A 19,269-nucleotide genomic window follows, 5' to 3' on the forward strand; every position below is an offset into this window, starting at 1 on the left:
GGTCCCCAATCTCTTCTGGCTTGTAGGATTTCTGCTGAAGGGTCTAATGTTAGCCTGATGGGGTTCCCTTTGTAGTAGACCTACCTCTTATCTCTAGCTTCTTTTAATATTTTTTCTTTCACATTGACCTTGGAGAATCTGATGATTATGTGTCTTGGGGATGGTCATCTTGCATAGTATCTTGCAGGGTTTCTATGAATTTCCTGAATTTGCATGTCAACCTCTCTAGCTAGGAGGGGGAAATTTTTGTGGACAGTATCCTCAAATATGTTTCCCAAGTTGCTTGTTTTCTCTTCCTCTCTTTCAGGGACAACAGTGAGTTATAGATTTGATCTTTTCACATAATCTCATGTTTTGGGGACATTTTTTCCATTAAAAAGTTATTTTTCGCTTATTTTTGTCTTACTTGGAGAACCAGTCTTCAAGTTCTTGAGATTTCTTCTTCAGCTTAATCTCTTGTGCTGTTAATACTTCCAGTGATATTGTGAAGTTCTTGTAGTGGGTTTTTTAGCTCTGTCAGATCAGTTTGGTTGTTTCTTAAAATGACTTTCGTTTTTTAGCTCTTGACTCATTTTACTGGATTCCTTAAATTCCGTGGATTGGGTTTCTCCTGAATTTCAGTATCTTCTGAATTTTATGCCCATCATTTCAGTCTGGTTAAGAACCATCGCTAGGCTGGGTGCAGTGGCTCACACCTGTAATCCAAGCAGTTTGGGAGGCTGAGGTGGGTGGATCACTTGAGGTCAGGCGTTCAAGACCAGCCTGGCCAACATGGTGAAACCCCGTCTCTAATTAAAATATATAAATTAGCTGAATGTGGTGGTGGGCACCTGTAATCCCAGTTACCCAGGAAGCGGAGGCAGGAGAATCACTTGAACCTGGAAGGTGGAGGTTGCAGTGAGCCGAGATTGTGCCACTGCCCTCCAGCCTAGGTGACAGAGCAAAACTCTGTCTTTAAAAAAGTAAATAAATAAAATAAGAACCATTGCTGGGGAGCTACTGCAGTCAGTTTAAGGTAAGAAGACACTCAGGCTTATCGAGTTACTAGAGTTCTTGCCCTAGTTCTTTTTCATCTCTGTGGGCTGATGTTCCTTTAATCTCTCCAGTTGCTATCCTTTCAATGAGGCTTTTTGCTTTTATGTTCTTGGATGCCCTGAGGGTTTGACTGTGATGTAAATTGAGTTTAGTTGACTGGCGTAGTTTCTTGATGATTTCTGGGTGCCAAGGCTCAGCTCAGCACTCCTGGCTCGCATGCTGTAACCCTGGTGTGTTAGGACTAGGCACATGGCTTTGTTCTCTGTCCCCTCGAGGTTAAGCACATGTTGCACTGGTGGGGCCAAGGTGTTCCCGGTCTGCTGGGCAGCAACACTCTGATGGTGGGGCCAGCAAAAGTGCTTGGTTGGGGCAGTGGCAGTGGGGTGTGAGGCCTGCACAGGCTCTGGAAAAGCTGTAGGGGGAGGCTGTGGGTGACTGTGTCCTGGCAAAACAGTGAGGGGAAACTGTGGGTGGGTGCATGCTGATGGAGGCCCATGTGCAAGTACTCTCTGATGGTTAGCTGGGGCTTGCCAGCAAAGGAGCTATAGTGATGGCTGCCAGGAAGTGCTGTGGTTGGGCATCAGCATATGTTTCAATTGGATGTGGCCAGGCAGGGACTGTGGAACAGGCCGGCAACCAGGGGGGGGGGGGGGGGGGGGGGGGGTGCTCGAATCAGACAAGCCCTGTCCCATGGGCACGATAGTCCTGTTCTGTCTAGGTCCAATAGTCAACAAAGACCAAAGCTACCTAGAGGTGTGTGGTGAGCTTTGGGAGATGGACATTCCTGGCCATGCTCCACTGCAGCCATTCTCACACCAGGCCCTCTGGGCTCCATGCAGACTGGAGTCCTGTTTCTGCCAACTTCCCAAGCAGCTGTCTTTGCAACCTCAAATGTCTGTGGGAGTCATGGAGCCTCCTTCAGCTAGGATTCTAGAGGTCCATGGCAAGAATAGGCTACTCCATGCCTTTTTAACTCATCCTTTCCCCAGGAGCATTTGGGGTCAGAATGAGTCATGGTGCTCGGGGAAGTCCCTGTAGGGTTCCCAACTTTTTCCTCCTTCAGCCCAGGATCTGCATCCCCCTTCTGTCCACTCTCGGTGCCTTCCTTCCAAAGATCTTCTCAGAGTGTGCTGGTCTTCTTGCTGACTCTGTGTCTGCTTGGCCACCCTGACTCTTCTGTGTTGTCTGTTCACCGTATATCGTGTCATGTGAGGAATAAAAGTTTTAACATTTGATGAAGTCCAGTTCACCTATTTTTTTTCTTTTATTGCCTATGCTTTTGGTGTCACATCCAAGAAATCATTGCAAAATGCGGTGTTGTAGAACTTTCCCCTATGCTTTATTCTAAGTTTTATAGTTTTAGGTTTTACATTTAGCTCTTAGATCCGTTTTGAGTTAATTTTTGAATATGGTATAAGGTTCTAGTTTCATTCTTTTGCTTGTGGATATTGTGGATTTCAATTTTTGTTGAAGATACTGTCCTTTTCAAATTGAATGTCCTTGGCATCCTTGAAGACAATTATTTGACTATATATGTGAGGTCTTCTTTTTGAGCTTTCTGTTCTGTACCACAGCTCTATGTGTCTGTACCACACTGTTTTGATTAATGTGGCTTTTAGTAAGTTTTAAAATCAGAAAGTGTGAGACTTGTAAGCTTCTTCCCCTTTTTCAAGATTGTTTTGGCTGTTTAGGATTCCTTGAGGTTTGATGTGGATATAAGTGTTGGATTTTTCCAGGATTCTGATATGGATTGCAAATAATTTATAGATTGTTTAGGGTACTGGTAGTATTGACGTTTTAACAGTATTAAGTGTCCCAATCCATGAACATGGGATGTCTTAACATTTCTTTCTTTCTTTAATATCTTTCAGCAACATTTTATGGTCTTCACTGTATGCGTTATTAGTTTCCTTGGTAAAGTTTACTCCTCAACAGTTTTATTATTTGTATTGCTGTTGTAAATAGAATTGTTTTCTTATTTCTTTTTTGTATTGTTCTATGTTAGTTTATAGATACTGATTTTTTGGTGTTGATTTTTATATCAAGAAACATTCCTTAATTCTAACAGTTTAGTGGAATATTTAGGTTTTTCTACATATAAATTCATGCCATCTGCGAACAGAGATAATTTTACTTTTTCCTTCCCATTTTGGATACCTTTTATTTCTTTTTAATGCCAAATTGCTATGGATAGGTCTTCCAGTGAGTGACAAACGTGGACATCTTTATCTTGTTCCTGATATTAGAGAAAAGATTTCAGTCTTTCAGTATTGAGAATGTTAGCTGTGGGCTGTTTATACATGACCTTTATTGTGTTGAGGTAGTTTCCTTTTGTTTGCTTTTTTTTTTGAGTGTTTTTTTAATCATGAAAATGTTCTGAATTTTTTCAAATCCTTTTCTGCATTAATTGAGATGATTGTGTTTTTTTCCTTCATTTTGTTAAAGTGGTATATTATGTTGATTTTTTTGTATGTTGAATCATTCTTGTATTCTGGAAATAAATACTATTGGGTTATATTATATATTCCTTTTAAGATGCTATTGAATTTTGCTTGCTAGCATTTTGTTGAGGATTTTTGCATCAATATTCATCAAGGATATTGGTCTGTAGTTTTCTTGTAGTCTCTTTGTCCGGCTTTGGTATCAGAGTAACGTCTGCCTGACAGGATGAGTTTGGAAGTGTTCCCTTCTCTTCCATTTTTTGGAAGAGTTTGAGGCGGATTGGTGTTAATTCTTGTTTTAAATGTTTGGTAGAATGCGCCAGTAAAACCATTTGGTCCTAGGCTTTTTTAATTGTTATTTTTAGGATTTTTTGATTACTGATTCAGTTTCCTTAATGGTTATTAATGGTTATTGGTATGTTCAGATAATCTGTTTTATCAAGATTCAGTCTTAGTATGTTGTTTATTTCTAGGAATTCAATCATTTCTATAGTTTATCTAATATTTGTTCGTAAATACTTTCATAATCCTTTTTTTTGTAAAATAGTAATATCTCTTTCATTTCTGATTTTAGTTATTTGACTTTCCTCTCTTTTTTTTCTTAGTCAAACTAGTTAAAGCCTTATCAATTTTATTGATTTTTTTTTTTTTTTTTGAGATGGAGTCTCGCTCTGTCACCCAGGCTGGAGTGCAGTGGCGCAATCTTGGCTCACTGGAAGCTCCATCTCCCAGGTTCATGCCATTCTCCTGCCTCAGCCTTCTGAGTAGCTGGGACTACAGGCACCCGCCACCACACCCGGCTAATTTTTTGATTTTTTAGTAGAGATGGAGTTTCACCGTGTTAGTCAGGATGGTCTCAATCTCCTGACCTCGTGATCCACCCGCCTTGGCCTCACAGAGTGCTGGGATTACATAGGCGTGAGCCACCATGCCCAGCCTATTGATCTTTTTAGAAAACTAATGGTCGGTGGCCAGGTGCAGTGGCTCATGCCTGTAATCCCAGCGTTTTGGGAGGCTGAGGCAGGTGGATCACCTAAGGTCAGCAGTTTGAGACCTGCTTGGCCAACATGACAAAACCCCGTCTCTACTAAAAATACAAAATTAGCTGGGCATGGTGGCAGGCCCCTGTAATCCCAGCTACTCAGGAGGCTGATTCCAGGAGATGGAGGTTGCAGTGAGCCAAGATCGTGCCACTGCACTCCAGCCTGGGTGGCACAGCAAGACTCCGTCTCAAAAAAAAAAAAAAAAAGAAAGAAAGAAAAGAAAACTAATGCTTGTTTTTGTTTTTGTTTTTTTTTTTTAATTTTTTTTCCATTTTCTTTCACTTATCTTTGCTCTAATGTTCATTATTTTCTCCCTTTTGTTAGGTTTGGATTTTGTATTTTTTTCCCTATTTTCTTAAGGAATAAATTTAGGTTATTGATTTGGGATGTTTTTTCTTTTTAAACATAAGCATTTACAGCTTTATGTTCCCTTCTAGCACTGCTTTTGCTCTATCATACTAATTACGATGGTACAGTCTGTTTTTATTTTCATCTCAAGATATTTTCTAATTTTTCTTGGGATTGCCTTTTTGACCCATTTCTTGTTTAAGAGTGCTTAATTTCCATACATTTGTGCATTGTTCTGTTTTCATCTGTTTATTTCCTTATTTATTTTATTTATTATTATTAGAAAAGATACCCTGCATGATATCAGTCTTCTATAATTTTACAGTTTTGTTTTTGACATGTATTAATTGTGCATATTTATTAGGTACAGGATGATATTTCAATACATGTATACATTGTATAAAAATCAAATTGGTATTTGGAATATCCGTCACCTTATACATTTATAATTTCCTTGTGAGGACATTCAAAATCCTCCTTCTAGCTATGTTAAAACATGCAATACAGTATTGTTAATCGTAGTCACTCTACTGTGCAATAGAACACCAGAACTTATTCTTCTCTTGTTACTGTAACTTTGTTCTCATTGACCAATCTTTACCTATTTCCCCTCTCGCCAATATTCCCCAGCCTCTGGCAATCACTATTCTATACACTACTTTTATGATGTCAACTTTTTTAGATTTCACATGTGAGTGAGATCATACAGTATTTGTCTTTCTGTGCCTGGCTTATTTCCCTTAGCATTATGTCCTCCAGGTGCATCTGTGTTCCCGCAAAGGACAAGATTTTATTCTTTTTCTTTTTAATGGGGAATAGTATTTCATTATGTGTGTGTGTGTGTGTGTGTGTGTATATATAATGTGTGTGTGTATATATATGTGTATGTGTATATATACCTCATTTTCTTTACCAGTGCATCTGTTGGTAGACACTTGATTGATTTCATATCTTGGCTTTTGTGAAAAGTGCTGCAATAAACATAAAGTGCAGGTTTCTTTTCAACAAACTGATTTCATTTCTTTGGGATATTTATACATTAGTGGGATTGATGGATCATATGGTAATTTTATTTTTAATTTTTTTGAAGAACTTCTGTACTGTGTTTTATAATGGCTGTACTAATTTATATTCCCAAAAACAGTGTGTAAGAGTTTCCCTTTCTCCACAGTCACACCAGCATTTGTTATTTTTTCATCTTTTTGCTGATAGCCATTCTAATAGGTTGAGGTAATATCTTTTTGTGGTTTTGATTTTTATTTATCTGATGATTGGTGATGTTGAGCCTTTTCTCATATATATATACCTGTTGACCATTTGTATGTTTTCTCTTTACAAAAATTTTGACACTTGTTTTGTGACCTCACATATATCCTGAAGAATGTCCCATGTGCACTTGAGAAAAATGTGTATTCTGCTGTTGTTGGGTAGAGTGTTCTGTCTGTGTCTTTTGGTCCAGTTGGTCAATAGTGTTAAGTCCTATTTTTCCTTATTAATCTTCTGTGTGTTTGTTCCATCCATTACTGAAAGTGGGGTATTGAAGCCTTCTACTATTAATATAGTACTATCTATTTCTCTCCTCAATTCTGTCAGTGTTTGCTTCATATGTTTTGCTGGTCTGATGTTTGGTGCATACATGTTTATAATTGTTACATCTTTTTAGTGAAGTGTCAGTTTTATCATTATATAATGCCCTTCTTTGTTTTTTTGTAACAGATTTTGACTTAAAGTTTATATGTCTAATATTAGTATATAGGTTGAATATACCTTATCTGAAATGCTTGAAGTGATTTGGATTTTGGATTTTTTTACCTTCAGATTTTAGAATAGGTACATATACATAATGAGATATCTTGGGGATGAGACCCAAGTCTAACACAAAATTCATTTATGTTTCAAATATACATTGTACACATAGCCCAAAGATAATTTTATATCATATTTTGAATAATTTTCTGCATGAAACAAAGCTTATGTACCTTCAACCATCAGAAAGGAAAGATGTCACTATCTCAGCCACCCATGTGGACAGTCTGTGGTTGTTTGGCATCATCATTATTCCTGACTGAATTTAGATGCTGATAAGCAATCATTTTCTTACATTATTCACACATAAGTTCTTAACAGTAAGAAATATGAGGTACCATTAATTCAGTGAAAATATAATGTGTTTAGGGTGAGTAAGCAGCACAGTAGCATCCCTGGGAATATCTATATCCACTGGTAAACAGCAGCAGCAACAAACAGTGGCAGGCAGGCTTTCAGTCTCCACCTACAATGCTGTGTTTTGATTAAAAGGTAACTGTAGAATGTACTTTTTTTTTTTTTAAGTGAGAAGAAATGTTAGAAGCAGTTGAGGGGCCAGGAATTGGATCCTCAAGGGATGAAGAGGCATTTTGCTAGATGGCTTTTTAAAATGTTTCCTCCAGAACCATCTGCCTCACTAACTGTTTTTTTGTCTGAGAAGTCTCTGATTTTATAAACTGTCATAATTTCTCGTTCTGTTATGAATGCATGCTGCTCCAGTCCTTTAATAAGCCCATCACACATTTTCAACATGTGGTCTATAGATACCTTTTTGCATTGGTAACATCATCATCTTCATCTTCATCGTCCACTTGTGGTATCGTGTCAGCACTCAGAAAGTTTCCGATTTTGGAGTTTTGGATTAGTGATGCCTAGGTTATGTAGGTGTCTTTGCTCTTTTGGTTATTTTTGCATGGGTTTACTTTTTTTGTTTATTTGCTTTTAACCTATGAGTGTTCTTAGAGCCAAAGTGAGTTTCCTGTAGACCACGTACTTTTATTTTCTCTCTCTCTCTTCCTCTCTCTCTCTCCCTCTCCCTGTCTTTCTCTCTCTCTCTCGCTCTCTATTTATTTCGAGATGGCATCTCACTCTGTTGCCCAGGCTGGAGTGCAATGGCGTGATGTCGGCTCACCGCAACTTCCACCTCCTTGGTTCAAGCGATTCTCCTGCCTCAGTCTCCCAAGTAGCTGGGATTACAGACATGCACCACCACGCCTGGCTAATTTTGTACTTTTAGTAGAGGTGGGATTTCACCATTTTGGTCAGGCTGGCCTTGAACTCCTGACTTCACGTGATCCACCTGCCTCAGCCTCCCAAAGTGCTAGGATTACAGATGTGAACCACTGCTCCCGGCCAGGATCCTGTTTGTTTTCATCCATTCTGCCAATCTGTCTTTTTATGGGGGAGTTAAGCCATTTATATTTGAAGTAGTTACAGATAGGAAAGGACTTAGTATTGCCATTTTGCTAATTACTTTCTATATGTCTTACAGCATTTCTTCTTTCTGTTTTACCCCTTACTGCCTTTCCTTTGGTTTAATTTTTTGTTGCAAATTTGATTCCATTTGTGTTTAATTAACTAATAACATAATTAATGTTATCATCATAGCAATGAGGTCTCGCTATGTTGTCCGAGCTGGACTTCTAGGCTTATGTGATCCTCCCACCTCAGCCTCCTCAAGTAGCTGGGACTGCAGGTGCCTGCCACCATGCCTGGGTGACTTTTGTGTTTGTTCTAAAGATATTTTCTTTGTAGTTACGATGGGATTACATGTAACATCCTAATGTTATAGCAGTGTATTTTAAACTTTGGGTAATCCCATTTTGCAATTGTCCTATAGTTCTTGGACATTCTGTTCTATTATTTTTCTCATTTTTTTTTTTATTGGCTTTGAATTGGGAAGTCTTTATTTCTGTATCTTGGGGCTCACTGATTTTGCATTAAATAATTTTTTCCCAGTGGTTTATTGCAAGTATATTTAAATGTAGTTTACTTTTTGCATATTGATCTTGTATCATGCTACTTTGTTAGACTCATGTTATTTGTGTAATTCTAATTAAAATGTTGTATATATTAACATTGAGCTACAATTGCAGAGGTGAAAAGTTACAATAAGTGAAGATTTGGTTAAGCATACTCTCTTAGATAACTATGTAGGAGAATTAAAGTGAGATAATAAGATTATAGGTAGGTTTTATCTGTTATATACATTATTTATATTTTTTTCCTGAGTATGACAGGAATGAAGCATACTTACTAACTTTCTAAAATGAAAAGTATTTGATTGTTTGAATCTTTTTTTTAATCTCTTTTAGGAGCTGTGGCCCTCAAGAATCTTCACATTAAAGAAAATGCCCTGGTAGGTTTTGACTATGAAAAATTTGTAAAGTTATTGCATTTCATTATGTATACTTCTTCCTGATTCAGTTTGCCACCTTCAGTTATTTAAATTTGAGAAATTTTTTTGTAAATAATTTTTGCAAAATGTAAATTTTGCAATATGGAGTTTTAATCTCCCTCAAAGCACAAATGGACAGTGTGATATTTTTCCTATTTAAAAATAAATATTGTTTTAGGCTGGGCATGGTGGCTCACACCTGTAATTCCAGCACTTTGGGAGGCCAAGGCAGGTGATTATTTGAGGTCAATAGTTTGAGACTAGCCTGGCCAACATGGTGAAACCCTGTCTCTACTGAGAATGAAAAAAGCGTTGCCAGGCATGGTGGTGGATGGCAGTAATCCCAGCTGCTAGGGAGGATGACGCAGGAGAATCACTTGAACCTGGGAGGTGGAGGTTGTAGTGAGTAGAGATCGTGCTACTGTACTCCAGCCTGGGCGACAGAGTGAGACTCTGTCTCAGAACCAAACAAAACAAAAACAAACATACAAAAAATACAGATGTTTTTATTTTGAATTTTTAACTTGTTTTCTTAATTTTTTTTTTTGAAGACAGGCTCATGCTCTGTCACCCCAGGCTGCAGTGCAGTGGTGTGATCATAGCTTACTGTAGCCTTCAGCCCCCAGGCTCAAGCTGTCTTCCCCCTTCAGCCTCCTGAGTAGCTGAAAAGTTTTTAATTTGGTAAAGACTAGTTCATTTATTCTTTTAATTGCTTGTGCTCTTATTGTCACGTCCAAGAAGTCATTACCGAATCTAATGTCATGAAGATTTTCCCTTAGGTTTTCTTCTAAGAGTTTTGTAGTTTTAGCTCTTAGGTTTAGATCTTTGATCCATTTTGAGTTAATTTTTGTATATGGTATAGGATAAGGGTTCAGTTTCATGTTTTTGTGAGCGGATATCTAGTTTTCCTAGCACCATTTATTTAAAAGACTGTCCTTTGAATGGGGAGAATGTTTTGAAAGTATTTTTTACAAAATGTGTATTTTGCAAAATAAGAGTTTTAATCTTCCTAAAAGCATAAAAGGGCATTGTAATTGCCACTTCTTTTTCTTAAAATAATATAAAATTGGTAATGATTTGATATGAGTAGATTTTGTGGTCATTTACTGTAGACCTTTATCCCCAATTATTATAAAAAGAGCAGCTTCCCTGAATTTTATGAATTTGATAATATCGCAGTTATATGTTTATGTATGTAAATAAATGTTGATGGTAAGGAAATGCATAAGTTTATTTAAAAAATCCCTTGAAAGAATTTTTGGAAGTAAACAATATTCATTTGTGTTGTTAAATTCTGTATCTACTAATGTTTTGTATATATATACATTTTTTCTGTAGAGTCAACTGGATGTACCATTTAAAGTTAAAGTTGGTCACATAGGTAAGCCATATTTATTACTGGGATATCCTCCTTCCTGGACATGCAGCCAGAATAATTTGCCTGATATCTCTGTTATGTGATATTTTTCATGTTTCTGAGCATCAATTAAAAATAATTATGTGTTTTTGTGTCAGTCGAGCTTTGTTGTGCAACTTAAAAATATTGTTCGATTCATATATCTCTTGTCTAGTATTTGATAACCTAATACATTACATATCTCTTTAGGTGGTAAATTGAGTTAATTCAAAGGATTACCTCTAATGGAGAGCTTAGCTGTTTCAGTTTCCTAGGTTTCTGACTAGTTACCACTGCTATGTTTTGATTAATGTTGGATATGTTGTATAAAGAATAGGTTCTGGGTCATCCAGGCTCTGTGACTAGGGGCCAATTTGAAAACTAATTTCTGCTCTGCAAGTTTTTGTATGTTTACAGAAAATACTCTGCTTTTTCTTGTTTGGTATTATTTTTACCAGTGTTTACTGTTTATATCGTAAATATACTGGTTAAGCAGTAAATGATTGGAATTTGAGGTTTTAACATGTTTAATAAAAACTTGTCTGTCATGTTTCTTGTGTTACAGTTTTACTGGTTTAAATATTGTGCAAGATAATAGTGTCTTTAATTGGGACTTTGAGATATTTTTGTTACATAGATAGTTTTTGTAGTAGGATGTATACATTGTTATTGAAGCTATACTGTTGTCGCTTGGGGAACAAAGTATTTTGAAAGCTTACCTAAATTACATGATAAAGGTCTTCATAATTATGTGTACTTATGGTTGGTATTAGACCACATACCATAGAAAGCTTTCATCATCATATGTTACTGACAGTAGAATTCTATCCTCTCTGCCCCTACCTTTTAAAGACTATTTAGCGTGAGTAAGAGGGGGAGAATGTCACCCATTTTTATCTACCTAACATTTTAATTTTTTCATATTTCTGATTATTTACGTGTGTACATTTTAAATATTTACAAGTTTGTACGTATTGAAATACTTGTAATTATGCTATTTTTACAATTTTATAATTTTTTTATTAGCATGTAAAAAGGATTTCTCATAATCTGAGTTGATTGGATCTCATGTATTCTGTACCATAATAATCCAGTGCATGCATATTTGGATATTGTAGAATGATTTTATTTTTTTCCATTGTTACAAAAATATTACAATACATATTTTTATATAACTTTTAAACTTTTACCAAAAGTCATTGAATTTTACAGTGATGATTATTATATTTCAGTGTATGTAAATTTAATCTCAATTCAAGAACAGTCAAAAAAATGTATCAGTAAAGTAGATAGACCTATTTTCCTTAGAATCTGCCTGCCTTCTCTTTTCTTGCCTAATTTTGTTTAAAAATGATAAGGTAATTTTCAATGATAATATAAGATAGTAGAAAGTACACTGAACTAAACCCAAGATAATTTTGAGAATCATTTAAAGTGTTGTGTATCTCTATCATAGCACCTGTCTTTTAAAACTATCACTATTTTTTCCCCTCTTCTAGTAGACATCGAGTTTCTTGAGAAGTGGGTTTAATTTTTAGTGTATCCTCACCACTTAGCACATTACCTGGCATATATTTTAGGGGCACAATTTGTTGTATGAAAGTAGCACATGTTTCCAAATGAATGATACAATAGCACAATCAGTTTTACAGGAATGTATTGTCCCCTTGCCATTATTAGGTATTGATCTTTCAAAGTTTTCCTCATTTAGAATGTAGAATTACAGGTATATCAGCTATAAATACACATGTACATATTATAAAAGAGGTTGTCTTCTGTGGAAGGTTTTCGGAATTACATCTGTATATTTTTCGAAATTTGCCAAATTTTCTACAAGGAGTCTACATTTCATAAGAGAAGGAAGAAAAGGTTTGTTTGTTTGTTTTTTGAGACAGCGTCTCACTCTGTTGCCCAGGCTGGAGTGCAGTGGTGCGATCTTGGATCATTGCAACCTGTGCCTTCCTGGCTCAAGTAACCCTCCCACCTCAGCCCCCTAGTAGCTGGGACTGCAGGTGTACTCCACCATGCCTGGCTGAGTTTTGTATTTTTTTAAGAGACAGGGTTTTGCCACGTTGCCCAGGCTCATCTTGAACTCCTGGACTCGAGTGATCCTCCTACCACAGCCCACCAAAGTGCTGGAGTTAACAGATGTGAGCCACTGCGCCTGGTCAAGTTTGGCTTTTTTAAAAAAAAGATTTGGTGGTGAAAATGGCACACTGTTAATATGCGTTTATTATTTATACAGTTTTGTCATTGCTCTTTGTCCTTTTGTTCATTTACTGTTTTTGAAGTATTACTGTATATATTTTAAGCGGTCTGTTGGTACATTTATAAATAAACTAACCGTGTCAAATTTGTTACAGTTTTTTTCCCAGTCTGCTTTCATTTTGGTTATATTTTTGGCCTGTACAGAAATGTGAAATGATCACCATGTTCTCTGATTTAAAAACTTAGAAAGTTATTCCCCTTTTAGAAATCAGATAATCTAGAGGCTGGGCAGGGTAGCTGATACCCATAATCCCAGTACTTTACGAGGCAGAGGCAAGAGGATTGCTTGAAGCCAGGAGTTTGAGACCAGTCTGGGCAAAATAGTGAGACTCTGACTCTACAAAAAATATAAAAAAGAAATCAGATAGTTCGTTTTTCTCTGAAGTGATATTGTATGATGAAATATTTTTCTCAGTTTGAAGTTTTCTAAACACGGAGTTTATAAAGTATCATGAGATAGATCTAAGTGGATTTAAAAAAATTTCCCAATCACTAACCAGTTTTAGCAACAATGTATATTTAATAATCTATTCCTTACACAATTATGGCAACTGTTTGTAAATCTAGACACTCATACCATTTAAACAATTTTAAAATATTTTAAAACTCTATTACGAAAATATTCTCAAGATACAAAACTAGAGTGAGTAGTTTAAGAAACCCCATACATAGTGTTTTTGTAGTTCAAGAACCCTTATGCTTAAAAAAAAAATTCATTGCTATTTGATTGTCTTAGGCTGTTTTCATTAGTTTGCATAATTGTCAAATATTACCCAGAATGTTTTATTATTACTATATGTGTAGTTTTTTACATATATAGTTTATATGTATGATTATTACCATATATGTATATAAAAATTCCTGTACATACGTACATATATGTGTATGTAACACACATACACATAATGAAAAATATATATACACATACTTATTTAAAGTATATAATCTACCTTTTATTGGGGGGGAAGTAAAGGTCTCACTCTGTCACCCAGGCTGGAGTGTGGTGGCATGATCATGCCTCATTGTAGCCCCGACCTCCTGGGCTCAAGATCCTCCCACCTCAGCCTCCCAAGTAGCTGGGACTACAGGCACACACCGTCATGCTTGGCCAGTTTTTTCAGTTTTTATTCATAGAGACAGGGTTTCGCCATGTTGCCTAGGCTGGTCTTAGAACTCTTGGGTTCAAGTGATCCATCTGCCTTAGGCTTCCAAAGTGCTAGGATTCCAGGTGTTAGCCACTGCGCCTGACCTAATCTACCATCTTAAAGCATTAAAAAAAATATATATATATATATGGAGGTTTAGAGTAAGGATTGGGGAAATTCAAAGTTATGATAGTAATGATTGTTGATTAAGGGAAGAATATTGGTTTGTTTATGGTACAGAGAACTGTAAATAGAAACTTGCATAAATATTTAGAATATAATCTAGGTTTTCCAACAATACTGATATAAATGCAATAATTTCACATCATTACAACAAACACTTGTTGTTTTTGGTTGTAAAATAGCTTTCAATAAAGTGATTAAGTGGATCTCTTCTAGTGTCTGACAGAAAATAGACTAACCCTAAATGTAGGTTGAATGAGTAATATTTTTTGTCCTTTTTTTTTTTTTCCAAAAAAATGTAGGTAATCTGAAACTTATAATTCCATGGAAAAACCTTTATACTCAACCTGTTGAAGCTGTATTGGAAGAAATTTATTTACTCATAGTGCCTTCTTCTAGTAAGTTAAATTTAAGAAAATTATAAGTTTTTCTTTTATATGGATGGAAAAATCTTTGTATTCAAAATACTTTTGGGAATTTTTTGAGATTTTAATATTTAAATTTGGTATTTGTTAATTCAAATTAAATTAGTTTTTACATTTTTGGAGATTTTGAATTATTATTTATTATTTATTATTATTATTTTTAAAGATAGAGTCTCGCACTGTCACCTGGGCTGGAGTACAGTGGCACCATCTCAGCTCACACTCTGCCTCCTGGGTTCAAGCAATTCTCCTGCCTCAGCCTCCTGAGTAGCTGGGATTATAGGGGCCCACCAACATGCCCAGCTGATTTTTTGTATCTTTAGTAGAGACGGGGTTTCACCATGTTGGTCAGGCTGGTTTCGAACTCCTGACCTCATGATTTGCCTGCCTCAGCCTCCCAAAGTGCTGGGATTACAGGCATGAGCCACTGTGCCCGGCCAATTAATGATTATTTGTAAGGATTTTTTTGGAATGACTATATTTTTAAGGTAATTAATTAAGTGATTAAGAATCACTTCCTTTTTAATCTTCCTGTAGGAATAAAATATGATCCTTTAAAAGAAGAGAAACAACTCATGGAAGCAAAGCAACAGGAACTGAAAAGAATAGAAGAAGCAAAACAAAAAGTAGTTGATCAAGGTACAGAAAACAGTAAATAACAATGCTAATAAGAGAAGTAGAAAAGACCTAAATATTTATCATAATTGAATATTATTTTTTTCTGGAGGGGCTGAGATTATTTAACAAATATGAGAGAATCTCATTGCATGGGGAATTTTAATGTGGTTTGTATGCTTTGTTATGTGTACAGAAATTTTACCTTATAGAAACTTATCTTAAGGCAAATGATATGTCTAGCTTATTATTATTATTAGGTTTACATATTTTAAACATATATACACACGTACACATACACACATACTAGGTAAGGTCAGTTTTTAATGATAGTGATTAATTTTATTGAGCATATTAATTTTCTAGCCTTTGCTTTCATATTCTCCTTATATCAATTCTTCACCCTTTTGGAGATACTTAGTTTCTTGATATATTTCTATTTGCCTGTATCTGTTTATTTACCCTCTGGCTTCACATATTTTCCAATTAAACTTAGACCATATGTTCCATTACTGCAGCCTCTTTTTCATTATTGGAAACAGTGTCCTGCAGAAATCTAACTCCTTTTCACCTGTTCTCTGATCCTTATTGCCAGCTACATTTTTTACTCTCACCTAGTGGGTTTTTTGCCTTGGCATGTAAATATTCTGTTGTTTATCTTGAAACATGAAGTCATTTTCTTAACCTAGTCATCTGTTTATCTTCTCCTCTGTCATTCATTTAATGGTTAAACATCTTAAAATTTAAAAAAAAAGTTTACTGACTTCACTGTCTCTGAAACACATTGATTTTCTTTTAATAAAAAATAAGCTTCAATAATAAATGTTTTACTTGTTGGCAAACATTAATAGAGAGTTAACATGTAATTCTTCACAATATCTCTTGTAATTCTGTTTTTTCTTTGTAACAGTTACTTTATATTATGTGTAGTCATTTATCCTTACCTCCAGTCCTCTTTCCTAAGTCTCCTAGGCCTTTTCTTTTTAAAAATTATTTTTATTTTATCAAGATAATATATATGCATAGCTTTAAAAGTTAAGCAGTGTTATGGTATCCATATTTTAAAAAAACAACAGTTCCTGGCCCAGGTCCGCACCTATATTGCTAAATATGGTGCTTACACCTCTGTTTCTTGATTTATTTAGATATTATTTATATATAAAAAGCATGTTTTATATAACATAACATGCATATTTTCTACAACATATTTTATAACATGTAGTTAATGTTACATATTTTAAACTCATCTTGCGTTTCATTGGCATATATATGACATATAATATATAACACGTGTAATGTATATATACACACACGTCCTTTTATGATGTACTATGAAGATTGACCCTATTTTTTCATCTTCTCTGTATAGTTTTATCACCTTTTTGGTTAAATCAGAATTCATTGTTTATAGTATCATGACTATATATAAATGTTTTATTTATATGTGAATAAATAAAAGTGGCTTTGAGTATGACTGTTTATTTTGTAGGCTTTTACTTAACCTCCCTGTTTTGTTATTGGGCTCTCCCTGTTCTCCCACGTACAAAATTTGGATCCTATTAGGGCCGTTTTCTCTAAAATAAACCCTTGTGTTCTTACTAGGGTGGGAAAGGGATGTTGCTTGGATATTGGGCTGGGAGAGGGAGGGGACCTAACTTAACTGCTCATTATGCAGATTTAAATCAGTTCTTGTGTGATCTTCCTCTCTCTCCACTATGTTCCCTATTCGCTATTTTTTGTTTGGTGGGGTTTCCAGTTCCTGTATCTTTCCAGGGTTCTGTGACTTGGTTTTTTGGTGGTGGTGTTTGTTTTAAACTCATCTTGTGTTTCGTTTTGTTACCCTGCAAGACATAGGCATTGGCATGCTTTTCATGTAAAATGGAGAGTTGGTTTTATTCAGGATTGGTGTTTTATTGACAGAGTTAATATGAGAAAAAAGAGCAAAGGAATTTAAGGTGTTGGTAAAATAATGCATCATGGAATCTGAGCTGCATAAGGAAGTCAGGAGGAAGTAGTGGGTAGAGAAAGAAAGACTTAACATTTAACTGAATGACTAAATGAATTTATGAAAGAAAAGATTTTATTAGGTAATGGTGAGAGTCAAAGATTAAAATATGATCCTCTGTCTTTAAAGAGCTTGTATTCTATTGTCTACTTAATTCTATAATCTATTTATATGTATATATATTCATTTAACTCTGGTGTATTTGAGGTACATATGATTAATATCTTCAACTTTCCTTTATCTAAGGCCTCCTGGGCCAGCTGAATTAGAGAGTAGTAGGCAATTAGAGGAAAAGATAGATTTATATGTATTATTTCTATATAGTACTAGAAATATGAGAAGAGGAACAGAACTACAAATAAAAAAGAATATAGCTTTCATTGGCATTTTTAAAGGGATAAAAAGGATAATAACTATGGTTATCAAAGGCATATTTCAAAAAAATTAGGAACCTCAATTCTTTATTCTTCTTTATTCTTTCTTTTCTTTTTTTGAGACAAAGTCTCACTTTATTTCCCAGGCTGGAATGCAGTAGTGTGATCTCGGCTCACTGCAGCCTCCACTTCCCTGGTTCAAACAATTCTCCTGCCTCAGCCTCCCAAGTAGCTGGCATGGACCACCATGCCTGGCTAATTTTTATATTTTTAATAGAGATGGGGTTTCGCCATATTGGCCAGGTTGGTCTCAAACTCCTAACCTCAGATGATCTGCCCGCCTTGGCCTCCCAGCCTGCTGGTATTACAGGTGTGAGCCACCTTGCTCCTCCAATTCTTGATTCTTTCTATTTCTCTGGAAAGTAATGGAACTTGAGATACTTAATACTGTTTTCTGAACATGAAATAGATGATGGACTTCTTTCATCCTCGTTCAAATGGAGAGAGGAAGAAGATCTTATTTCCTATTTTGTATTTACTGGGGGAGGAGGATATTCAACTGTTTTACACATCTGTACACAGACAGCTTAATGGTGGTATCACTAATTTTGAGAGAGATTTCTATTTTGCTGTTGTTAGTGGATTTTCTTATTTAAGTCTATTATAATTCTTACCTACTAATCTTCATTTTTTAAATATGTTTTTATACTCAGGCATAGGTTAGCAAATTATAAAATTTAATGTCAGTAAATTCTATATGGTCTGCTTTAGTCTCATGGCACAATAAACTAGCTTTTGAAAAATGTTTAGTTGCTTTTGAAAGACTTTTGGAAAGCAAGCTATTAGTGTTCTATTTACATATGTATATATGTATGTTTCAGCAAGGCAGCCTAAGTATGTTACTTCAATATGTGGATTTTTATAGAGTATATTTTTCATTCAAGTTAAAAAAAGGAATATTTGCAATTGTAGAACAACATCTGCCGGAAAAACAGGACACTTTTGCAGAAAAATTAGTTACACAGATCATAAAAAATCTTCAAGTGAAAATTTCCAGTATCCATATTCGTTATGAAGATGATGTAAGTATTTTAATATGTGATATTTGTTTTTATATTTATATGTAAGTTATTTTACTGTTTATTGACACCTGCTTTTTAATGGCCAACCTATTAAATACCAAGAGGATACAGAGCTAAAGATGATGTAATCCTTCTTTTCTATAATTATAGTTGTAATTTGCAGTCCTTAGTATTGAGTGCTTGATTTTACACTTTCCCAAAATGTTCAGACATTAGATCATGAAGGAAGTGCCTTGGGAGTTATGAATTTAGCAGTTATGTATTTTTAAAATAATTTAAAGTATGCTGTGTTTACCTCCTGGATAGAGTATTGGTCTAGCAATTAGTGGAGCTAGCCTTAAATAATTCCTTGATCCTGAGTAGGTCATTTGTTTTCTCTTAACCACATAATTATTTGCTTTATAATCCTATTTTGTTAGTCTTTTTAAATTTTTTTGTAAACTGGAAAACATGCAGTTTAATATTCCTGTGTAACACAAATATGTTAATAATTAGTATTTTATTTGTTTTAGGAAAAATATAGGAATAATAGTTTTTCTGGAAAGTAATAAAATGTTTTTGGTTATTTGAAATAAGTTACTTCCCAAAAAGTTACCCCCTCCCTCCCTCCCTCTCTCCTTCCTTCTCTCTCTCTCTCTGTCTCTTTTCTTTTTTTTCTTCCTCTCCCCTCCCCTCCCCTCCCCTCCTCTCCCCTCCCCTCCCCTC

General features: G+C 35.3%; 1 protein-coding gene across 1 annotated transcript in view; it reads left to right on the forward strand.

Moving 5' to 3' along the window:
• VPS13A (vacuolar protein sorting 13 homolog A) overlaps nucleotides 1-19,269 on the forward strand; it is a 235,165-nt gene that overhangs the window by 16,110 nt on the left and 199,786 nt on the right. Inside the window, exons 2-6 of the mRNA XM_026453057.1 lie at nucleotides 8,989-9,032; nucleotides 10,410-10,452; nucleotides 14,366-14,461; nucleotides 15,026-15,127; nucleotides 18,455-18,564. Of these exons, the coding sequence (XP_026308842.1) occupies nucleotides 8,989-9,032; nucleotides 10,410-10,452; nucleotides 14,366-14,461; nucleotides 15,026-15,127; nucleotides 18,455-18,564 (395 nt within the window). The remainder of the gene's footprint in view (nucleotides 1-8,988; nucleotides 9,033-10,409; nucleotides 10,453-14,365; nucleotides 14,462-15,025; nucleotides 15,128-18,454; nucleotides 18,565-19,269) is intronic.

This window comes from Piliocolobus tephrosceles, chromosome 14 (genome assembly GCF_002776525.5).
Source record: "Piliocolobus tephrosceles isolate RC106 chromosome 14, ASM277652v3, whole genome shotgun sequence".
Taxonomy (NCBI): domain Eukaryota; kingdom Metazoa; phylum Chordata; class Mammalia; order Primates; family Cercopithecidae; genus Piliocolobus; species Piliocolobus tephrosceles.